General features: G+C 37.8%; 1 protein-coding gene across 1 annotated transcript in view; it reads right to left on the bottom strand.

Moving 5' to 3' along the window:
- Positions 1–3,048: 3,048 nt before the first annotated feature.
- The window catches only part of LOC102485155 (arylacetamide deacetylase-like 2), a 17,347-nt gene continuing 1,865 nt past the window's right edge, over positions 3,049–18,530 (bottom strand). Inside the window, exons 2-5 of the mRNA XM_006149739.1 lie at positions 13,013–13,235; positions 9,333–9,402; positions 7,962–8,133; positions 3,049–3,648 (exon numbers count right to left, since the gene is read on the bottom strand). Coding sequence (XP_006149801.1) covers positions 3,049–3,648; positions 7,962–8,133; positions 9,333–9,402; positions 13,013–13,235 — 1,065 coding nt within the window. The remainder of the gene's footprint in view (positions 3,649–7,961; positions 8,134–9,332; positions 9,403–13,012; positions 13,236–18,530) is intronic.

The raw sequence follows: 18,530 nt of genomic DNA, 5'->3' as shown, positions 1-18,530 counted from the left end.
GATACTCTAGCCCCCTTATTTGCTTCCATTTGCTAGTTTTCTCCTACCTCACTAGCTGTTGTGTTATTACCCGTGATGATATAATGCGTCAATGAATATATGAGAGGACTTTTACAATTTCATGGAAAAACAGAATCTAGGTGTGAGTTTATTTTTGGTACAAATATTTTAAAATGCATGCATAATTTTTGTTTTATATATAAAATATACATTGTCCATGAACTTTTTGAAGACAGGATCCCTCCCATAATTCCTAGGTTCTGAAACGTAGTTTCTAGGAACAGGACATGACCAGTGGCTTTGCCACCTAAACACATTGTGGGAAATGACTCCAAGGCAAATATCTCTGCTTCTCTGCTTGTAGAACGAATGAGACTCATCAGAACATAATACAGGGCTAGCCAGTGGTGGTTAAGGAGGCTAGATCCCACATGGCTGACTGCATAGGTAAAGCCCTGGACCTGGTGATTTGAAAAACAGTACATGCCCAAAATCTTGAACGGGGAGATGAGAAGAAGGGATTGTGATGATACCAGGTCCCACAGGGAGTGCTTTTTCATTTTCCTTGTCTCTCTTTGGTTAGTGTACACAACTTACAACAACAAAAAAATGTGAGGCAATCTATCATATTATGACAACCTTGGATGTACATTAATTATTTTTGCTTGTTATTTTGTTATTTTTGGCAAGCTGTATCATTCTACACCCCTTTCTCTGCCCATCTTACTGTGATATTGTTGACAAATAAACATTTTTATATTTACTGTGTAGAGGATAACATTTTGATATATATATACGCATTATAAGCTGATTGAATCAAGCTAATTAAAATATCTATCACTTTATTTCTGCAGTGAGAATTTTTCAAATTAAATTACTTACAGCAAATTCTAAGTATGCAACACACTATTTACTATAATAATCATGTTATAGGATAGATTTCTTGAACCCCACGCTGTTACATGCCAGACACTGGTAACCATCATTCTACTTTCTACTTCTATGAGATCAGCATTTTCAGATTCAGATTTGAGTGAGATCATGCAATATGTATTTTGCTTTCTGTCTCTGACTTATTTCACTTAATATAATATCATCCTTGTTGTCACACATGACACAATTTCCTCCTTTTTATGGTGTAATAATATTCAATAATATATACATACTACATTTTCTTTATCCACTCATTCATTGATGGACACTTACTTTCATCCCATTCATTCACTGATGGACACTAGAGCTCATATCTTGGCAATAGTGAATAATGCTGCTATAAGCATGGGAGTGCCAATATCTCTGATATACTAATTTTATTTCTTGTGGGTGTATACCCAGAAATGAAATTGATGGGTGGTATTATAGCCCTAATTTTAATTTATTAAGAAAACTCCAAATCATTTTCTATAATAGCTGTACCAACTTATATGTCTACCAAAATAGTTCTTTTTTTCTCACAATCTCACCATCACATTTTACCTTTGGCCATTTTGATAATAACCATTACAACGTGTGTGACATGATAACTTGTGATTTTAATCTGCATTTCCCTGATGATGAGCGGTGTTGAGCATTTTTTCATATGCCTTTTGGTCATTTGTATACATTCTTTTGGAAAATGTCTAGTTAGATCTTTTACTCATTTTTTTAATTAAGTTTTTTTTTCTTCTCTTGAGTTGTTTAAATTCTTCATGTATTTTAGACATGTCAAGTTTGTATAAAATGTGAACAGCTCTCTTGGGCTGGACTAGTGGTGAATGTTGTTAGCCTGTATTCTCTTTCCCAGTCTCTGGATTCTCTTCCAGTGGCCTAAGACAGGAGACTGGCTAGAAAAGTATATTACTCATTAACATGCCAAACTCTTTGCATAAGACTAAAGAGAAAAAAAAAATGACAATGACCATGTAAATCCCCATGAACAGAGAGGAGACAAAAGATTTCAACCCACTCTTTAGGGTAACAGTAGAACTAGATAAGGTTAATTCAAAAGATGAGCGAGCAGATGTTGCTTGTTCTAGATTTATAAAGAACCCATCACTAAATCTCTTCTTTTGCCAAGTTATACTAAATACAGAAAAAATTTAGAAATGAAATTAAATCCATAGCACACTGGTTTTCCTAGGAATCACAAATTCCTCATGCTTTAAATCAAAAGAAGCTAGAAGGAATGTTGAGATATTAAGATGTTGGCATAAAAGGAGAGGGGAAGTGGAGAGAATGTAGAGAAAATGGCTTGTAGGTGCCACATCTGCTATGTTGTCCTGGGACACTGGTATCTATTCCTCTGCCAGTGCAGTGTTCTGAAGCCCTAGAAGGAAATGGTGAGACTCTCTTCTCTTACTTTTAGACACTCTTTAAAATTACTCTTCTTTGTTAAAAACCCCAAAGAAGTGTTGTCTACTTCGCCGAAGGGCTCTCAGCAAATCACATGCCAAACCCTTCAGAATCGTTTGAAAGATGTGGACTTCCTCTAAGGGGACATATTAACCTTTCCCTTCTATAAAGAAAGCAGCTTATTGATAACATTTGAGAGTAGAGTGCATTTTTATTAAATGAATAAAAAAAACCAGAATTTACACTGAAAATATACAATTAATGAACAGACTGTAACTAACTGAAAAAGAATATTTGTGCTGCAATGTAGTGCTTTCAACCTTAGTCCCCATACAAATGCCATTGCAGCTTTCCAGCCTTCTACTTTCTCCTCGCTCACCACTACCATTCTTTTCACTGACCAGAAATTATTGGTCTTATTTTGCCCATAACCACATTTACTTTTTTTATGTTAGTAATCTGATGCATATTCAAAGCTTATCAAGCACGATATATAATATTTAATGGGAAGAATACAGTGAATGTTTTCATTTTAGCAAGATCTAATATGAAAGAAATTCATAAATTATTCAAAGGTACACAGCAAACTTCACTCTGATTTGAACTGGGGTTTATCCAAATTCATATCATGATTCTGTTCATTAAATTCACAAGATGTCAAAATATACCTTTTGGATTGTGATACTAACTGCATGATTCCCTAGTTACATGTGCTACTTATAGATTTTTTTCTAACCAATTGATATACATATCTTTCATTTTAAAGCCTAAATGTAAATAAAATGGTGGTGTGATGAATGATAGGGCTCCATGGAAGGCATTTTCCATATGCTCATGAACAACTTTAACGCCAACACTCCGAAGTCGTGTGACATATATAAGTCCATCATCTCTTAGGACATCATGTCCACAGGTGATGATATAAGTCAATGGCAAATTTTGTAGCTGGGAGTCATTGGCTATCAAAGGTGACAACCTAGTATCCAAAAGTCCTGGAAATGAGTTAAGTTTTCCGAGAACTGGCTCTTTATAAACATGGTTCTTTCTATATTTCTCAGGAAGAAGGGTACTCCAGTTAACAAACTTGAACAGATGTCTTGATCCCTGAGGCATATGCTGGTTTTTTCTCGCTGCCTGGAGCAGAGCTTCATCATTAGTTATATATAGGCATGCGTATTTCACTGCCATTTCTTTTGTCAGAATCAAACCATATTCATTCTCTTGGTAAGATGGCATGGAAAGATCAACTGATTGTAAGCTAGGGTAAATTAAAACTTGTGCCTTAATTTTATTTTTGAATTCTGGATCATCCTTCAACTGAAAAAAGATATAATAAAATGTGAATGAGTCAAATGCTTTCAAACTGCACTAATAGAAGGCGTGATTATAATCATTTAAGAGACATAAAAATAGAACACTGACACAGAACCCAGTGATTATTTTCATATTATACTTCATTTCCATTCCACTTTATTAGTACACACATGCACACACACACACACACACACACACACACACACAAATAAGCATTTACTCACATATGATCACCAAAATATCATTATATGCCACATAGCAATGTTCATCAAGGACAGACCACGTATACAACAGTGTTCCCATAGAATTACAATGGGTTAACCATATAGCCTAGTTGTGTAGTAGCCTACACCATATAGGTTTGTGTAAGTACTCAGCGATGTTTACACAACAGTAAAACTGCCTAACAATACATTCCTGAGGATGTATTCCCAAGATTCCTAGAGAAGATAATGAATTATCTATTTAAAAATCATTTTTGAGCTAAAGTAATGTTAAATGAGAAGGAAGAATAAATATAATAAAGTGGGGCCAGAGGTGGCAAGGTGGTTAAGGGAGCTGGATTCCCATATGGCCAACCTTGGTTCAAGTCCTGGACCTGGTGGCTTGCTTTCTCACTTTCTATCTCTCTCTCTCACTCTGCCCCTCCCTGGTCAAATTAAAATAAATTAATTAAATAAATAAAGATAAATAAAATAATTCTAATATATATATATTTCATATATATATATATAAATAGAAATAATCAATGACCAAGCTCACATATTAACCAAACTCAAAACAAAATATACAAAGTTAAAGTATTCCTAATATACAATTGACCTTTAGAAAAAAATAGTGTAGTATGTTAGAAAGTAAGGGCAGTAATTTATAAAACTTTGAAGAGCAGGAAGACAGGTGGAACATTATATTGGGTCATCAGTAAAGTCATGATGTTCTTTTCTATTTTTCTATGCAAAACTGTGTCATGACTCTTTTGATGACCTAATATTTGGAGCATCCTCAGATTTGAGCTATGAGATGAGAAGAGCCAATATTTATTTCCTTTTCCTTTCTTGTTTTAGTCCCACAAACTATAGAAAAGAACCAGGAATGAATTCTCCCAGGAGCAATCACCGAAGCTACAAACCAGCTCCTGTAATATCAATGTATAGGCAAATGGAGATATCTGCTCTCACTCCTCATGAAAGTATTAGAATCCGGAGGATGCTTCTTGAAGTCAACTGCTTGCCAGAGTAACTGACATATCAAGTAGAAGAATTAACTGGAATATCAGCAGCATATGACCAGAAAAAAGATATCCAACCAACTCCAAAATATGCACTCAATATATGAAAGGTCCCACAGTTGAGAATGACAAGGAAGAGAGCAAAGTTCCCTAACAGAATCTTTCCCAGGCACTTAAACCCTACCCAGCGTCCTCAGACAGATAACTTAGTAAGCACATTGGATCATCCCATGAGCTGAATAGAAGAAACTATAACCACAGAAACAAAAAATGAGGCAGAGATTCAACTGATACCTTCTTAAGCTACTAAGAGGTTATCTTAAAAAATGAGTTGGCAGATGCTTGGGGTTCCAATAGTTACAGGGATCGTGCATTCAATATTTTTCCTTTTCAAGCTACATTGAAATATAATAGAGGGCCAGCAGGTTGCGTGGTGGTTAAAGGCACTGGACTCCCACATGGTCAACCTTGGTTCAAGTCCTGGACCTTGTGACTTCCTTTCTCACTTTCCCTTTCTCTGTCTCTCTCTGGTCAAATTGGAAAATAATAATAATAATAATAATAAAGTGAAAATAATTCTTTAAAAAAAGAAATATAGTAGAAACTCACAAACTGACTGAAATTCATAGCTGTTTTGAGAAAAAAAAAAAAAACAAGAACAATGGCTTTCTTAAGAACTATGAAACTCCTCAAGCTTTACAACAAAAGGTAGAAGAAACGTCAGGCTATGAAGACATTAGTTCAGAGACAGGACCAAGAGGAAAATGGCCTGGCAAGATGAAAGCGGCTTATAAATGTCACTACTGCTGTGCAGTCTTGAGCTGCTGGTGTCCTTCCTGCGCCAATACCCACTCTACTAAAACCACTGTGTTGAGATGATGAGACTATCTTATTTACTTCTATACATTCACCCAAATCACCCTGCTCAGTAACAAATCTTCAAACTGTTCTTCCTAGTGTCCTAAAAATTTCATGGGACATTCTATGTAGAATCCCTCAGAGATGCTCTGCTGATCAGGATCTCCCTTCAGGGGTTCTTCCTCTTGGGTTGATAATTATAGGAGCCCTCACATTGCCTGCTCTAACTCAAGTCATTTGTAATCTTACCCAAAGCAATGGAAGACCAATCATCAGGCAAGTTGAATAGACTGTACACTCTGAGACTAACCAGAGTGTGGTGAACTCCAGGGAATTAGAAGGGCAGAGATGTCTGTGAAACCTCTGCTTTCTAAGAACTTTTAAGATCTGACATTCCTAATAAGGTTACATGAATGCTTTGCAGGAAGGACTGTAATAGTAACAGAGAGCCACTTTTAAGGTTTAATTCTTGTACAGTGAGAGTCTACTGTTCAGCACCAGCCCTGATAGCAGAAGCTTGGAAGAAAAGTACTTTAAGAATAGCTAATCCTTGTCTCTTCAACTAGACTATTTTATAAACCTGGTAACAGGAACAGAATAAGCAGTGTCTCTCCAATGATTCAAATATTTGGGGGATTTTGTTCGAGGCAGCAAGGATATAGCTTCAGTGTCTGCAGAGACATGGAGCAGCAGGGGTGATAATAGTCAAGATTGGGCATGATCATGATATTGTGGCTGGCAAAGCAGGGTCTAAGGCTCAGGAGTCACCCCTTGGAAATTGGCATGGAGGGGGCATTGACCAGTATGAGCAATGTTGGCCTCAGTAGCCCCAGGCCCTTAAAAAATGGTAGTTGAGCTAAACTCTTTGTATTCTTTTTCCTCAGCCCTCCAATATATGCCCCTAATCTTTTCTGAAGTGCCAAATGAATAACTTTATTTTGTCACAAATACTTGAATTCTAATTCCATTAGTCTTCTCTCATGTTCTCTGTTCCTCCAGAACTCAATATTCTTCCCTATCTCTCTGACTTCTTTCAAGACTTAGGTCAAAATCAAACTTCAATGAACCGATGGAGAACCTACTCTCAAGTCATCTGAACTTGACAGTTTTAAACCAGCCACTACCGCTGTTTTCAGTCTGGAATGGATCTCTCCACCCAGCTCAGTACATGTTAAAATGTAGCCATAAACATTCATGTATGTGTTTGTGCATGTAGATAGCGGATCAATATAATCATTTCTTTTCCTGAACTCATACAGCAAGTTATCTCAATTTCTTTCCATCCAATTTTCATTTCCCCTATATTAAAAACGGTATTCATGTTATACCTTAAAACTATATCCCATGTTATATTAAGAGTCATCCTTCTGTATTCTTTCTACTAGATTTTGAATTCTTTCAATTCTGACACCATGTTTGAGCCATGATGACACACAACCTAGAGTCATTTTTTTTTTTACAGATTAAATGATCATATACAGAGCTCCTGCATACAGACTTGTAACCTGGGAATCCCTGTGCATAAGCATTTAACCCCTTATGTACAATTATTTCCAGGTTACCAGACCATACGCAGGAGCTCTTCACATACATTGAAAAGGGTGCCCTTTTGCTTATTTATTTTTGTTGTATTAAAAAGTCGTTTAATGGTGAAAATTGTCTATTGAACTGAGTCCACTTTTCAAATATATTATTGATCATTGAAATATAACTTGTAGGCAGTTATTATTTTATTGCACACAGCAAGAGTTTCACGATTAGATCAATTTTGTCTTGTCACAGTAGTAACTCCTTTAGACAAGCATGACACATGGCTCAGAGGTTATCTCATGATACACTACATGATAAGCAAGCAGTAGCAGCATGGATCACACTAATCCCACATGAGTGGCAGATTTTACAAATGACCTAAGGAGAACAACAAACCACTTGTTAGAGAGTAATTTCTAGACATTATATTTTTCTTAAAGTTAGTGGCGTAAATAAGAGCTTTATTTTGTATTATATGTGGAGTCTCCTCAGTGCTCTCAATGCAACTAACGATAGATGTTGGACCACATCTATGTAAGATACAAGTAGGCTAAAAGGATAGAAAATTGCTCATTTACTTTTGCCAATTCACAGTTTTCAAATATAAGACCAACACAAATGCTGAAGCTGAAATAATTATGTTGTGATAGAATGATAGCATATATGTGTGATATAAACATAAATAATACATAAAACATACCACTTGAGTCACTATTGCCGTAAACATACCCCCAGAGCTGTCGCCTGAAATACAGATTCGAGTTGGATCCACTTCATATTTTGCGAGAATTTTATCTTGTAGAAAGAACCTGGTCACAGAAATGCTATCTTCTAAAGGAATGGGGTATTGGTATTCAGGAGCTAGTCTATAGCTTTAGGGAAAGGAAAAAAAAAAAAAATAAAAGAACAAAGTATTATTAAACTTAGATTTTATGTGTGTGTGTATACATATATATATATATATGTCAATTTAACCCACAGATCCAATGAGCAAAATTGATCTTACTCTGAATCTTTCATTTCAATGTGTATGTACATATATCATATATACTGCATCCTCATACAGAAGTTCACCCCTAATATTCTGCTTTATTAGTTTTATTTCTATCTATAGTAGTAATCTTAATATCATAATTAGAATTAGCAAACTATTCCTATTCCGATACTAAACCTAAATGTTGGCCAGATGGCACTAACAATTTCATTACATTGTAATCCATATCTGAAATGTAGCATAATCTGGACAAAACTAACGCACCTAAAACATGTAATTGTTATTTTAAAATACTTCTAGGACCTCAGTTTTATTTTCCTAGAGATTATCATGGCTATATTTCTAAAGATGCTCACCCTACAGTGCCTCTCAGGAATTCACAATGTCAGTCTAAAAGGAATTTAGACCTCTTCGAAGAGGCATGGATATTATAATACTAACAAAAGTTATTGCTATGAATCAAAAACCCCTATGATCCAAATCGATTTGAGGCTTGTTGTGGAAATCAAACCTATGCTGTGGAGGCAAAGATCACGGGACTTTAGTAACTCATGGTAATTGGCCCCACTGCAGTAGGGCACCCAGCATACTACTGCTCAGCAGGTGGAGGCCAGATAGGAAGCCTTGGATCAATCCCCAGGCTGCTCTCCAAGCCAGGCACAATGGCACACACCTGCCATCCCAAATGCTCCAGAGCCTAAGGCAGGATTATAAGCCTACAGCCGACATGAGCACCACAGTGAGACCCTCTCTGAAAGAGCTGGGCCTGGTAGTGTACACCTGTGGTCCCAGCTACTTGGAGGCTGTAGCAGAAGGACCTCAACCTAGTTAGACCCTGTCTAAGAAGAAAACAATAAATAACATTAAAAAGTTATTATCTGGGGCTGGCAGGTGGTGTGGTGGTTGGGGGCGCTGGAATCCCACATGACCGACCACGGTTCAAGTCCAGGATCTGGTGACTTGCTTTCTCGCTTTCCTCTCTCTTGCTCTTATATTCTGTCCCTCTCTGGTCAAATAAAATAGAAAGGGAAAAAGAAAGAAAGCTAAATAAAATAATTTTAAAAATTATTCTCTTACTCCACTCCTAGGACAACAGCACCAAGTTGGTTTACCATCTGTCTATGCACAATGTCATAAGCCATATGTTCTGAAATGAAAGAAACATATATAAAGGTGTGGCATGTAGATGAAGAACAATAAAAATCTGCCTACCCTGGTGAAATGTGATGCAAATGTAGACCGTAATTAACTGGTGGGAACCCCACAGCCTCGCTTCTGTTATTACGCGGAAGGACCTCTATCAGAGTAACAAATCCTTCTTAATCCTCCACCTATTAAATCATTCCTGACCAGTAACAATGGGAGGAGAAATGTGGCATGTTCTGTGGACCTTTTGTTTCCTATCAGAACTCTCTTTCCAGGTGCACTGTGATTCAGTGAGTCTCAAAGGGGCACTGTTTACCAGGGATGGCCCTGAAACATATAAACTGCTACTTCCTGTGACAGGTTTTACCAGGAGGCGGCCTGTGGTATGTAGCACTACTAGAAAATACAGGTGTAATCGAACGAGAGTGACCCATTAGAAAGACCTAAGGACACATTCTCCAAAGCTTTATTGGTAATAGACACAATATTTCATTTACTACCTACAGAACTAAGGACAGGAAGAAAGAAAGTGTACGTCTGGCTCTCTAAAAGTGAACTACAAATTACCATGGTTTCCTCTAAACTGTCTCGGATAAACCCCCATTTGGAATTAAGCTGAGCATCATATTATGTCCAGCTTTATTTTAGGTTGTCAGGAAAGTCATGACTTATTTTTCTATGCAAAAATGCCTCGTGGCTTTCCTAACAACCCAACAATTTTCACATATTCAGAGGTTCAACCATAGGTCATTTTGGGGGGAAAACTATTAGCATTGTCCTTTTCAGTAAAGGAATATTAACATACTGCCAGATATACTCCTTAGTACCATTCAAAAGTAAGCTTTTTTTCCTTTAACAAAAATCTCAGATAATAAATACTTAAGGGCCAGCAGGTGGCATAATGGTTACGTCACTAGACTTTCACATAGTCGATTGTAGTTTGAGTTCCAGATCCAGTGGCTTGAAACTCACACTGGGCACAAGTGCGTACGTGCCCAAAATCCCAGGAGAAGACTGGAGGAGAAGGGATTGAGGCATGGCCGTCACTCCTGGGAGAGTGGTGTCTCACTTTCTGTCTGTCTATCATTTTGTTTTGTTTTGTTTTACTTATTATTATCATTTTCAATTTGACCAGAGAGGCGGGGAAAGAGAAAAGGAAAGTGAGAAAGCAAGCCACCAGGTCCAGGACTCAAACTGCAATTGGCCATATGGGAGTCCAGCACCTTAATCACCACGCCACCTGCTGGCCCCAAGGTTTTTACAATTTTTTAAAATTTTATTTATTAATTTTTTTAACATGACCAGACACACACACACACACACAAAGTGAAAGAGAGAAAGGGAAAGTGAGAAAGCAAGCCACCAGGTCCAGAACTCGAACTGTAGTTGGCCATGTGGAAGTGTCCAGTGCCTTAACCACCACGCCACTGGCTGGTCCCTCTCTGTCTGTCTTTGTCTCTCCTCTGAGCACATGAACCCTATAGCAAAATCTTTCTCAAAATAAATAAATAAATAATAAATAAATACTTGAACACATTTATACTTAATAATAAGTAAATAAACTTGCTGCCTAGAAGTCAGTTTCCTGAATAAAAGAAACAATTTATATTTTTGTCTCTTAAATCAGTGGCCTAGGTGTTCTTACCACTCTAATTGTTTATAGAAATTGTTAGGGGTTGAATATAGTCCACGTATACTTAAGAGAAGTAAAAAGATCAAAGAGATTGAGCATTACTAATTAAATTTTGTGATAACGTTTTATTAAAACCAATGCCAAAATTATTTTCAGTCATTCAATATGTCATTTGCTGGTCCCAAGTCCTAATAATTTTTAAGAAAATATCCAGAGGGTGAAGGGACGCATGTGAAGGAATGGAGCCTGTGGAATTACTGGACATACATCTTGATAGGGGATGGGCGAGGTGCTGAGAAATGTAGGGAGAGTACTGAAAGTGCAGAAATGTCATGCAGATAGGGAAAAAAGCTAACTCCATGTAAGAGATAGGGATAAAAGCTCACTCCATGTAAGAGATAGCATCTTTACCCACATTAAGAGCATGGCGGACTGCTCACGAACGGTACGAAGGTTACATCAGTGGATCCTACCGATAGGCCTAGGTTTTCTTCTTGGTTCCACCACTTAAGTAATTAGACTTAGAGAAAATCACTTAACCTCTATGTATATTGCCACACATTTAAAACTGTGATAATAATACCTGTCCTGAGAAGGTGCTTACGTAGCAAAGTAAAACTTGACCACCCAGCTGATTGGGATAGCATTTTTTTCCTGATTTTTAAAAAATAATTATTTATTTTATTTTATTTATTACTACTACTATTCAATTTGCCCAGAGAGAGGGAGAGGTAGAGGGAGAGTGAGACATCAAGTCACCAGGTCTAGGTCTCACACTGCAGTAGGAGTCCTGCATCTACCATGCCACCTGCCGAGCCCTGCATTAACATTTTTGCTTGTTTTAAAATGTTAACAGATCATGGATCCTAAATTCTGGGTATAATGATCAGGCTGTAGGATCTCGCAGGAAAGAGTTCTTATTTTCTTCTTGTGTCTTCTAAGCTTATAGTACAATATTCTTTGTACTCTGTGTTATGTGAAGACTCTGTACTATATACACCAATAGTCTAAAAGCAAGAGAATGAATGTGTGTGCATACACATGTGTGTGTGCATGCATGTGTGTGTCTGAATTACTCCACTGCACCTGATGCAATCATGTCCAAATATTCTATGGGAATAGAGACTTTTAGGGAGAAGCTGATTTTACTCAACTCTGTTTATCTTTCATTTTAATTTCAAAGTTACACATTGGATTCCAACCTTCCACATTACTTTTGCATTAGTCTACTACTTGAACATGTTTGCTGCTTGGTAACTACAGATCACATAACTTCTAATTCAACTTTTAAAACATCTTGTCCTCTTCAATTTGTCTGAAACTGAAGTCAGGTCCTTGGGTAATTTCAAAGTTAAATTTCAAGTTCACTACTTAAACTTTGCAATTTTTGCTGTCAATATGAATTTATTTAATAATACAGAGGTTTTTTAAAAATCTTTTTGAAAATTTTTAAGGTTTTAGCCATAGGGCTTGTGTACTCACTAGAGAGAGAGAGGAAGGGACAGAGAGAGGGAAAGTGAGAAATTGCCCCCAGAGTGGATGACCATCATGCAATCCCTTCTCCTCCAGTCTGCTCCTGGGATTTTGGACATACATGCACACGCGACCGGCATGATTTTCAAGCTGGTGATTCTGGGACTCAAACTGTGGTCTGACATGTGGGAATCCAATGTACCAATCTTTCCTAATTTGTAAATTGTATTTGCTACCCTGTGTATCTGAAGAATTCAATATGAACCACGATTGATATGGTCTTCTCTCTTTGCTATGATACATGTACAGTCTCACAAAAAATAAATACCATATCAACAAACATTCTCCCAAACATACACATGTACACACACTATATACGATGCTCACACAATGAAATTGCTTATTGACATATTTTACAGGACACATCTCCATTGTTAAGCAACTTGTGACTGTATAATGTACTACACACACATACAAATACACACATATAAAAAAATGCACTTACTGCAACTTCCCAAGACAAAAGCACCACCATGAATAAAAATTACAGCTGGTCTCTTTCTTTCTGACTTCTTTTTTGGCAAATACAAACGTACTGGAATGCCATTAAAGGCTGTGTCAATTACTGTAACATTTTCATCTGAAATTGGTTTTGTGAAATAGGCTTGTGCTGCCCTGGAAAATAATTCTTCAGATTTCATAAGACCTATCTTTTCAAGTAATGTCCCCTGTCAAAATAAAACAAAATTTAAAACATTAAATATTAATTTTTTAAATAACAGCAAATACATACCAAGATGTAATAAAAAGTAAGAATAAATAATCTAATAATTCTGTAGAGGTTTTATTGCACATCCTAATACATATATTACTGTTGCTTCTAGAAAAATCTCAAGTATATAATGTTTAAGAATAAGAGTAATCTCATTGAAAGTCATCAAAATTTACTGACAATATGTTTTATGTTGCTCTAGTAATTTCAAATTAGAAACTTTTATCTGAAAAATAGTCCAAGAAATAACAGATTTTATCCTTTTCTTTAACTGCATTTACCCAACATATTCATTTTATTTCAATGGCATTCAATTTAATTAAAAATTTTAAAAGCATCTACCTGGTTGCTACATTACCGCTAGTCTGAATTTCAGCATTTTTCCAATTACAAACAGCTTCCTTTTATTTCCTTCAAATCATTTGGGAAGAAAAATCATGTTCTTTAAAATTATGAATAAATAAATCTTCTTTTGATATTTCTGGTAGGTTTTCTAGTAGCTTTATACCATTTCACAGGATTTTTGACATAAAATAAATTTTGCAATACTGTGTGGCCCTAAAATAGTAGGGAGCATTTATTACTGTAAATGTGTGAGGATGATAAGATGTTACCAGGTGTTAAAGATCCCCTAACCCATCTGCTTATCAATAAAGATACTGAGACAAAGAAAGTTCAACTTACTGACCAAAGTTAGATGGCTTATAATTGGCAAAGCAAGGTACAAAGATATTTTCCTGAGCAAGTGTTGGATGTGTTCCTCTTTATGTAATTAATTGCTAATTTTTCTTTTTTTTTTTTTTTGTATTTTGCTATAGGGTGCATGTGCTCACCAGAGAAAGACAGAGAGAGAGAGAGAGAGAAAGAGAGAGAAATCACCCCCCCAGGGGGGTGGCCATACTGCAATCCCTTCTTCATTCTCCTCTTGAGAATTGGGGCATACATGTACGCATGCTCCATGTGTTTTTTAAGCCACCAGGTCTAGGACTTGAACAACCCAGTTAGCCATGTGGGATTCAGCTGTGTTAACCCCTATGCCATTTGCTAGCTCTAATGCTGATTTATTTATTTATTTATTTATTTATTTATTTTAAGATACAAGAAATGGAACAGAGCCAGCTTCATGGCCTGGTAGTCAAGGTAGCCAGACCCCATATAGCCTGTAACTTCTGATTCGACATTTAAAATCACTTCAGTTTTCCTGAACCTGAAGTCAGGTACTAGGGAAATTTCGAAGTTCAATTTCATGTGGTTCAAGTTCTGGATCAGGCAGCTTGAAGAACATGCTGGATACATGGGTATGCAAGTCCAAAATCCCAAAAGAAGGGTGAGATGGAGAGGGGATTATGACATGATCATTCTCCAAGAGGAGCACTTTCTCTAATTCCTCTCTCTGTATCTCTGTTTTTCTCTGGGTGCACATGGGCCCTCTATGGGGAAAAATGAGAAAGGGAAAAAAAGAATTAAAATACTTTCTGTGATAAGAAAATCCAAACTTGAATCCAAACTTGAAAAGTGACAGTTGAATGAGGACTAATACTGGTTGACATGGTATGGACTTAAAGCAACCGTTCTGACACATGGTTACCTTTTGTTGTTTTACAAGTGAAGGAGACATGAGTGACCCTTATTTTGGAAACAATGCCATGGTTCACTTTAGAGAACTACCACCTCCCCATTGAAGTTTTTGATGGGCCAGTTGAACAAGGTCACAACTACTCATTAGTCAAGAGGTGAGATGTAAGTCTTAGGTGGACCTAGTTTACTCTCTCTGGAAATGGGATTCTAAACAGAGACGAAAAGAATGAGAACAGTTAGAGATGAATTATCCCCACAATTGGATCCTGCAGAATGAAGTTAATTATTATTATTTATTACTGGTTGCTGACTTCTTTAGTGTCACTTATAGAAATGAAGAACATGAGAGGTAAAGGGGGCCTCAGAGGTCATCTAGTCCAATTTTCTCATCTTAAAATAATACCAGGACCAGGAACCAGCAGTTAGCATAATGGCTATGTCGCTGGACTCCCACGTAATCGACCGCGGTTTGCGTCCTGGACCGGGTGGCTTAAAACTCACACCGGGCGTGTGTGTGTGCGTGCCCAAGATCCTGAGAGGAGAATGGAGGAGAAGGGATTACGGCATGACCATCCCCCCTGGGGGGGAGTTCTCGCTTTCTGTCTCTATGTCTCTCTCTGTCTGTCTGGCGAGCGCACATGCCCTATAGCAAAAAAATTCTCAAAAAATAAAATAATACCAGGAACTACATATGCCCAAAGTAAAAAGCAAACAGACAGAGAAGACAAGAAATCATGCACGACTCAAGCAAGACCCTTGGATCTTTATGCCTGGCTCACTGTGCTTTCTCTAAGCCTGGGCTCCCTTTCTGTCACTGTCTACAACCATCAGGTACTTTGTTTGGTTAAAGTAAAAAACTCTCCTTTCAGTTCTCTCCTTAAGTGGTAGTTCTGACTTCCTCAAATATATTGCCATTATTTTGTTTTATCTAAAAATATTTATTTATTTTTCTGTTATAAGATGCTATTGTTTACCTTTTTTTTTTTTTGAGAGATTTTCACTGTAGGGCGCGTGCGCTCGCCAGACAGACAGAGAGAGACATAGAGACAGAAAGCGAGAAATCACCCCCCAGGGGGGATGGTCACGCCGCAATCCCTTCTCCTCCATTCTCCTCTCGGGATCTTGGGCACGCACGCATACGCGCCCGGCGTGAGTTTTAAGCCACCCGGTCCGGGACACGAACCGCGGTCGACAACGTGGGAGTCCAGAGACATAGCCATTACGCTAACTGCTGGTTCCCATGTTTACCTGTTTTTCTCTATTAATATTCTTCCACTTTCTTGGATGGCTTTTTCTAGAAACAAAAAAATCGTGCATGATCTCTGAGGCACACATTTTGAAGAAGACATAACCACACATGGGTGTCAAAATATAAAATAAGAAATACCACATGTTCTCATTCGTCCATGAAAATTGAAAAATGACTATGAGACTGGGCAGGGTAGGGGGGTGGGATAGTATATAGAGAGACTGATTGAAGGAAACAAAATTACAGACAGAGGAATGATTTCTAGTGTTATAAAACACAGTAAGGAAGCCAGCAGGTGACATGGTAGTTAAGGTGCTGGATCCCATGAGGCCAGCTTGAAGAACATGCCAATCATATGTGCATGTGTACCCAAAATCCCAAGGGGAAAAGTGAGAAGGGATGGTGGTGTGAGCATCCACTATGAAGGGTGATTTCTCACTTTCTTGTCTCTCTGTCTCTCTCTGGCAAGTGCATGCACCCTATGGCAAAAATCTAAGAAAAAAATTTAATAAAAAATAATAAAATACAGGGAACCAGCAGTTAGCGTAATGGCTATGTCGCTGGACTCCCACGTAGTCGACTGCGGTTCGCGTACTGGACCCGGTGACTTAAAACTCATGCTGGGCGCGTGTGCGTGTGTGCCCAAGATCCCGAGAGGAGAATGGAGGAGAAGGGATTGCGGTGTGACCATCCCCCCTGGGGGGTGATTTCTTGCTTTCTGTCTCTATGTCTCTCTCTGTCTGTCTGGCGAGCGCACGCGCCCTATAGCGAAAACCTCTCAAAAAAAATAAATAAATAAATAAATAAATAATACAGTAAGAAGAATATAGTTTACAACAATCTATTGTCTATCTCTGAGTAACTACAAGATTTTGAATGTTCCTAAAACAAAATAATGACTAATGATTGAGATGATGGATATCCTCATTACCCTGACTTAATCGTTATATGCTAGATTCTTTTATTATAAGTGTGAAACAAATCACGTTATACCTCACAAATGTGTACAGCTAATATATGTCAATAAAAAATGAATAGCTGGGGCCTAGCAGATGGCAAAATGGTTACATCACTGGACTACCATGTAGCTGACCTCAGTTGAAATCCTGGACCCAGTAGCTTAAAACTCACACCAGTCATGTGTGAGTACATCCCCAAAATCCTGAGAGGAGAATGGAGGAAAAGGGATTGCGGTCATCCCTCTTGGGGGTGTGTGTGATTTCTTACTATCTGTCTCTCTGGTCAGTGGACATGCCCTACAGGGAAAAAAAAAAAAAAAAGATCAGTGGACATGCCCTACAGGAAAAAAAAAAAAAGCTGGTTTTAATTTGAATAACAAGGACAACAGACATCTCGATCTCTTCTTCACTTGACGATAATCTTGTTCTTGAAATCCTCATACAGTATAGTTTTTTTCATTGTGTGAGATGAGTTTAATCAAATACTGAGATTTGAACAATGAAAGGAGAAACTTAATATTTTACCAAAATGTCTTGGTCTAAATGCCTACAAATAAATATTGCATACCCATTATCCATAAAGTTTTTATATATAGTTTAGTTGCATTTTGATATTAGTCTAGAAAAGTGAGAGAAAATGAAGACACAGTGAAAAGGCCCTTTATAGGATTACAGGTATGAACAGCCACACCCAGCATGTTCATGTGAGCCTGGGAATTGAACCTGTGCCTCCCACGCAGCTTTCAGCCTCCTAAGTGATGATGCCTCCTGTGCACCACTGTGACTGGGTCAATTGCCCTTTTTTTTTTCTTTTAATTTTGCTTAAAAGTGTGTGTACCTGCTGGAGAGAGACACGGGGAGAAGGTGGAGGGAGTGAGAACACACCCAGTCTCCCATGCAGAATGGTCACACTTCAATCCCTTCTCTTCCATCTCTCCTTGTGTTAGGATTTGGGGCACACACACACATATGCCCTGCATGATTCTCAAGCTCCTGAGTCTGGGACTCAAACTGGATAATCTGCCATGTGATATCCAGCTGACTTCACCACCATGCCATAGGCTGGCACAATTTGCCTTTTTAAAGATTAACATTTAGAGTGACTTTAAGCTCACAGCAAAGTTGATAAGAAGATACAGAAATCTCCCATATACCCATTCCCCCTACACATGCATGGCCTTCCCCGCTATCAATATTCTCTGTTATCAACCTTCCCCCCCAAGAGTGGTACCTTGTTATCATGGAACCTACATCAACAAACCAGAATCACCCAAGGTCTGTAGTTCACGTCAGAGTTCACTCTTGGGTATTGTAAAGTGTATGGGTTTCAGTAAATGTTTAATGGCATGTTCCCCCCATTACAGAGCATTTCCACTTCTCCAAAACTCCTCTGTGCTCCACTTATCTATCCTACATCCTCACCCTCACCCCTGGCAGCCATCGATCTTCTTACTTTCTCTTTCCC

Source organism: Tupaia chinensis, unplaced genomic scaffold (genome assembly GCF_000334495.1).
Source record: "Tupaia chinensis unplaced genomic scaffold, TupChi_1.0 Scaffold000272_1, whole genome shotgun sequence".
NCBI classification, from domain to species: domain Eukaryota; kingdom Metazoa; phylum Chordata; class Mammalia; order Scandentia; family Tupaiidae; genus Tupaia; species Tupaia belangeri.
The sequence above is the reverse complement of the archived record's forward strand: the minus strand, read 5'-3'. Positions and strand labels throughout refer to the sequence as shown.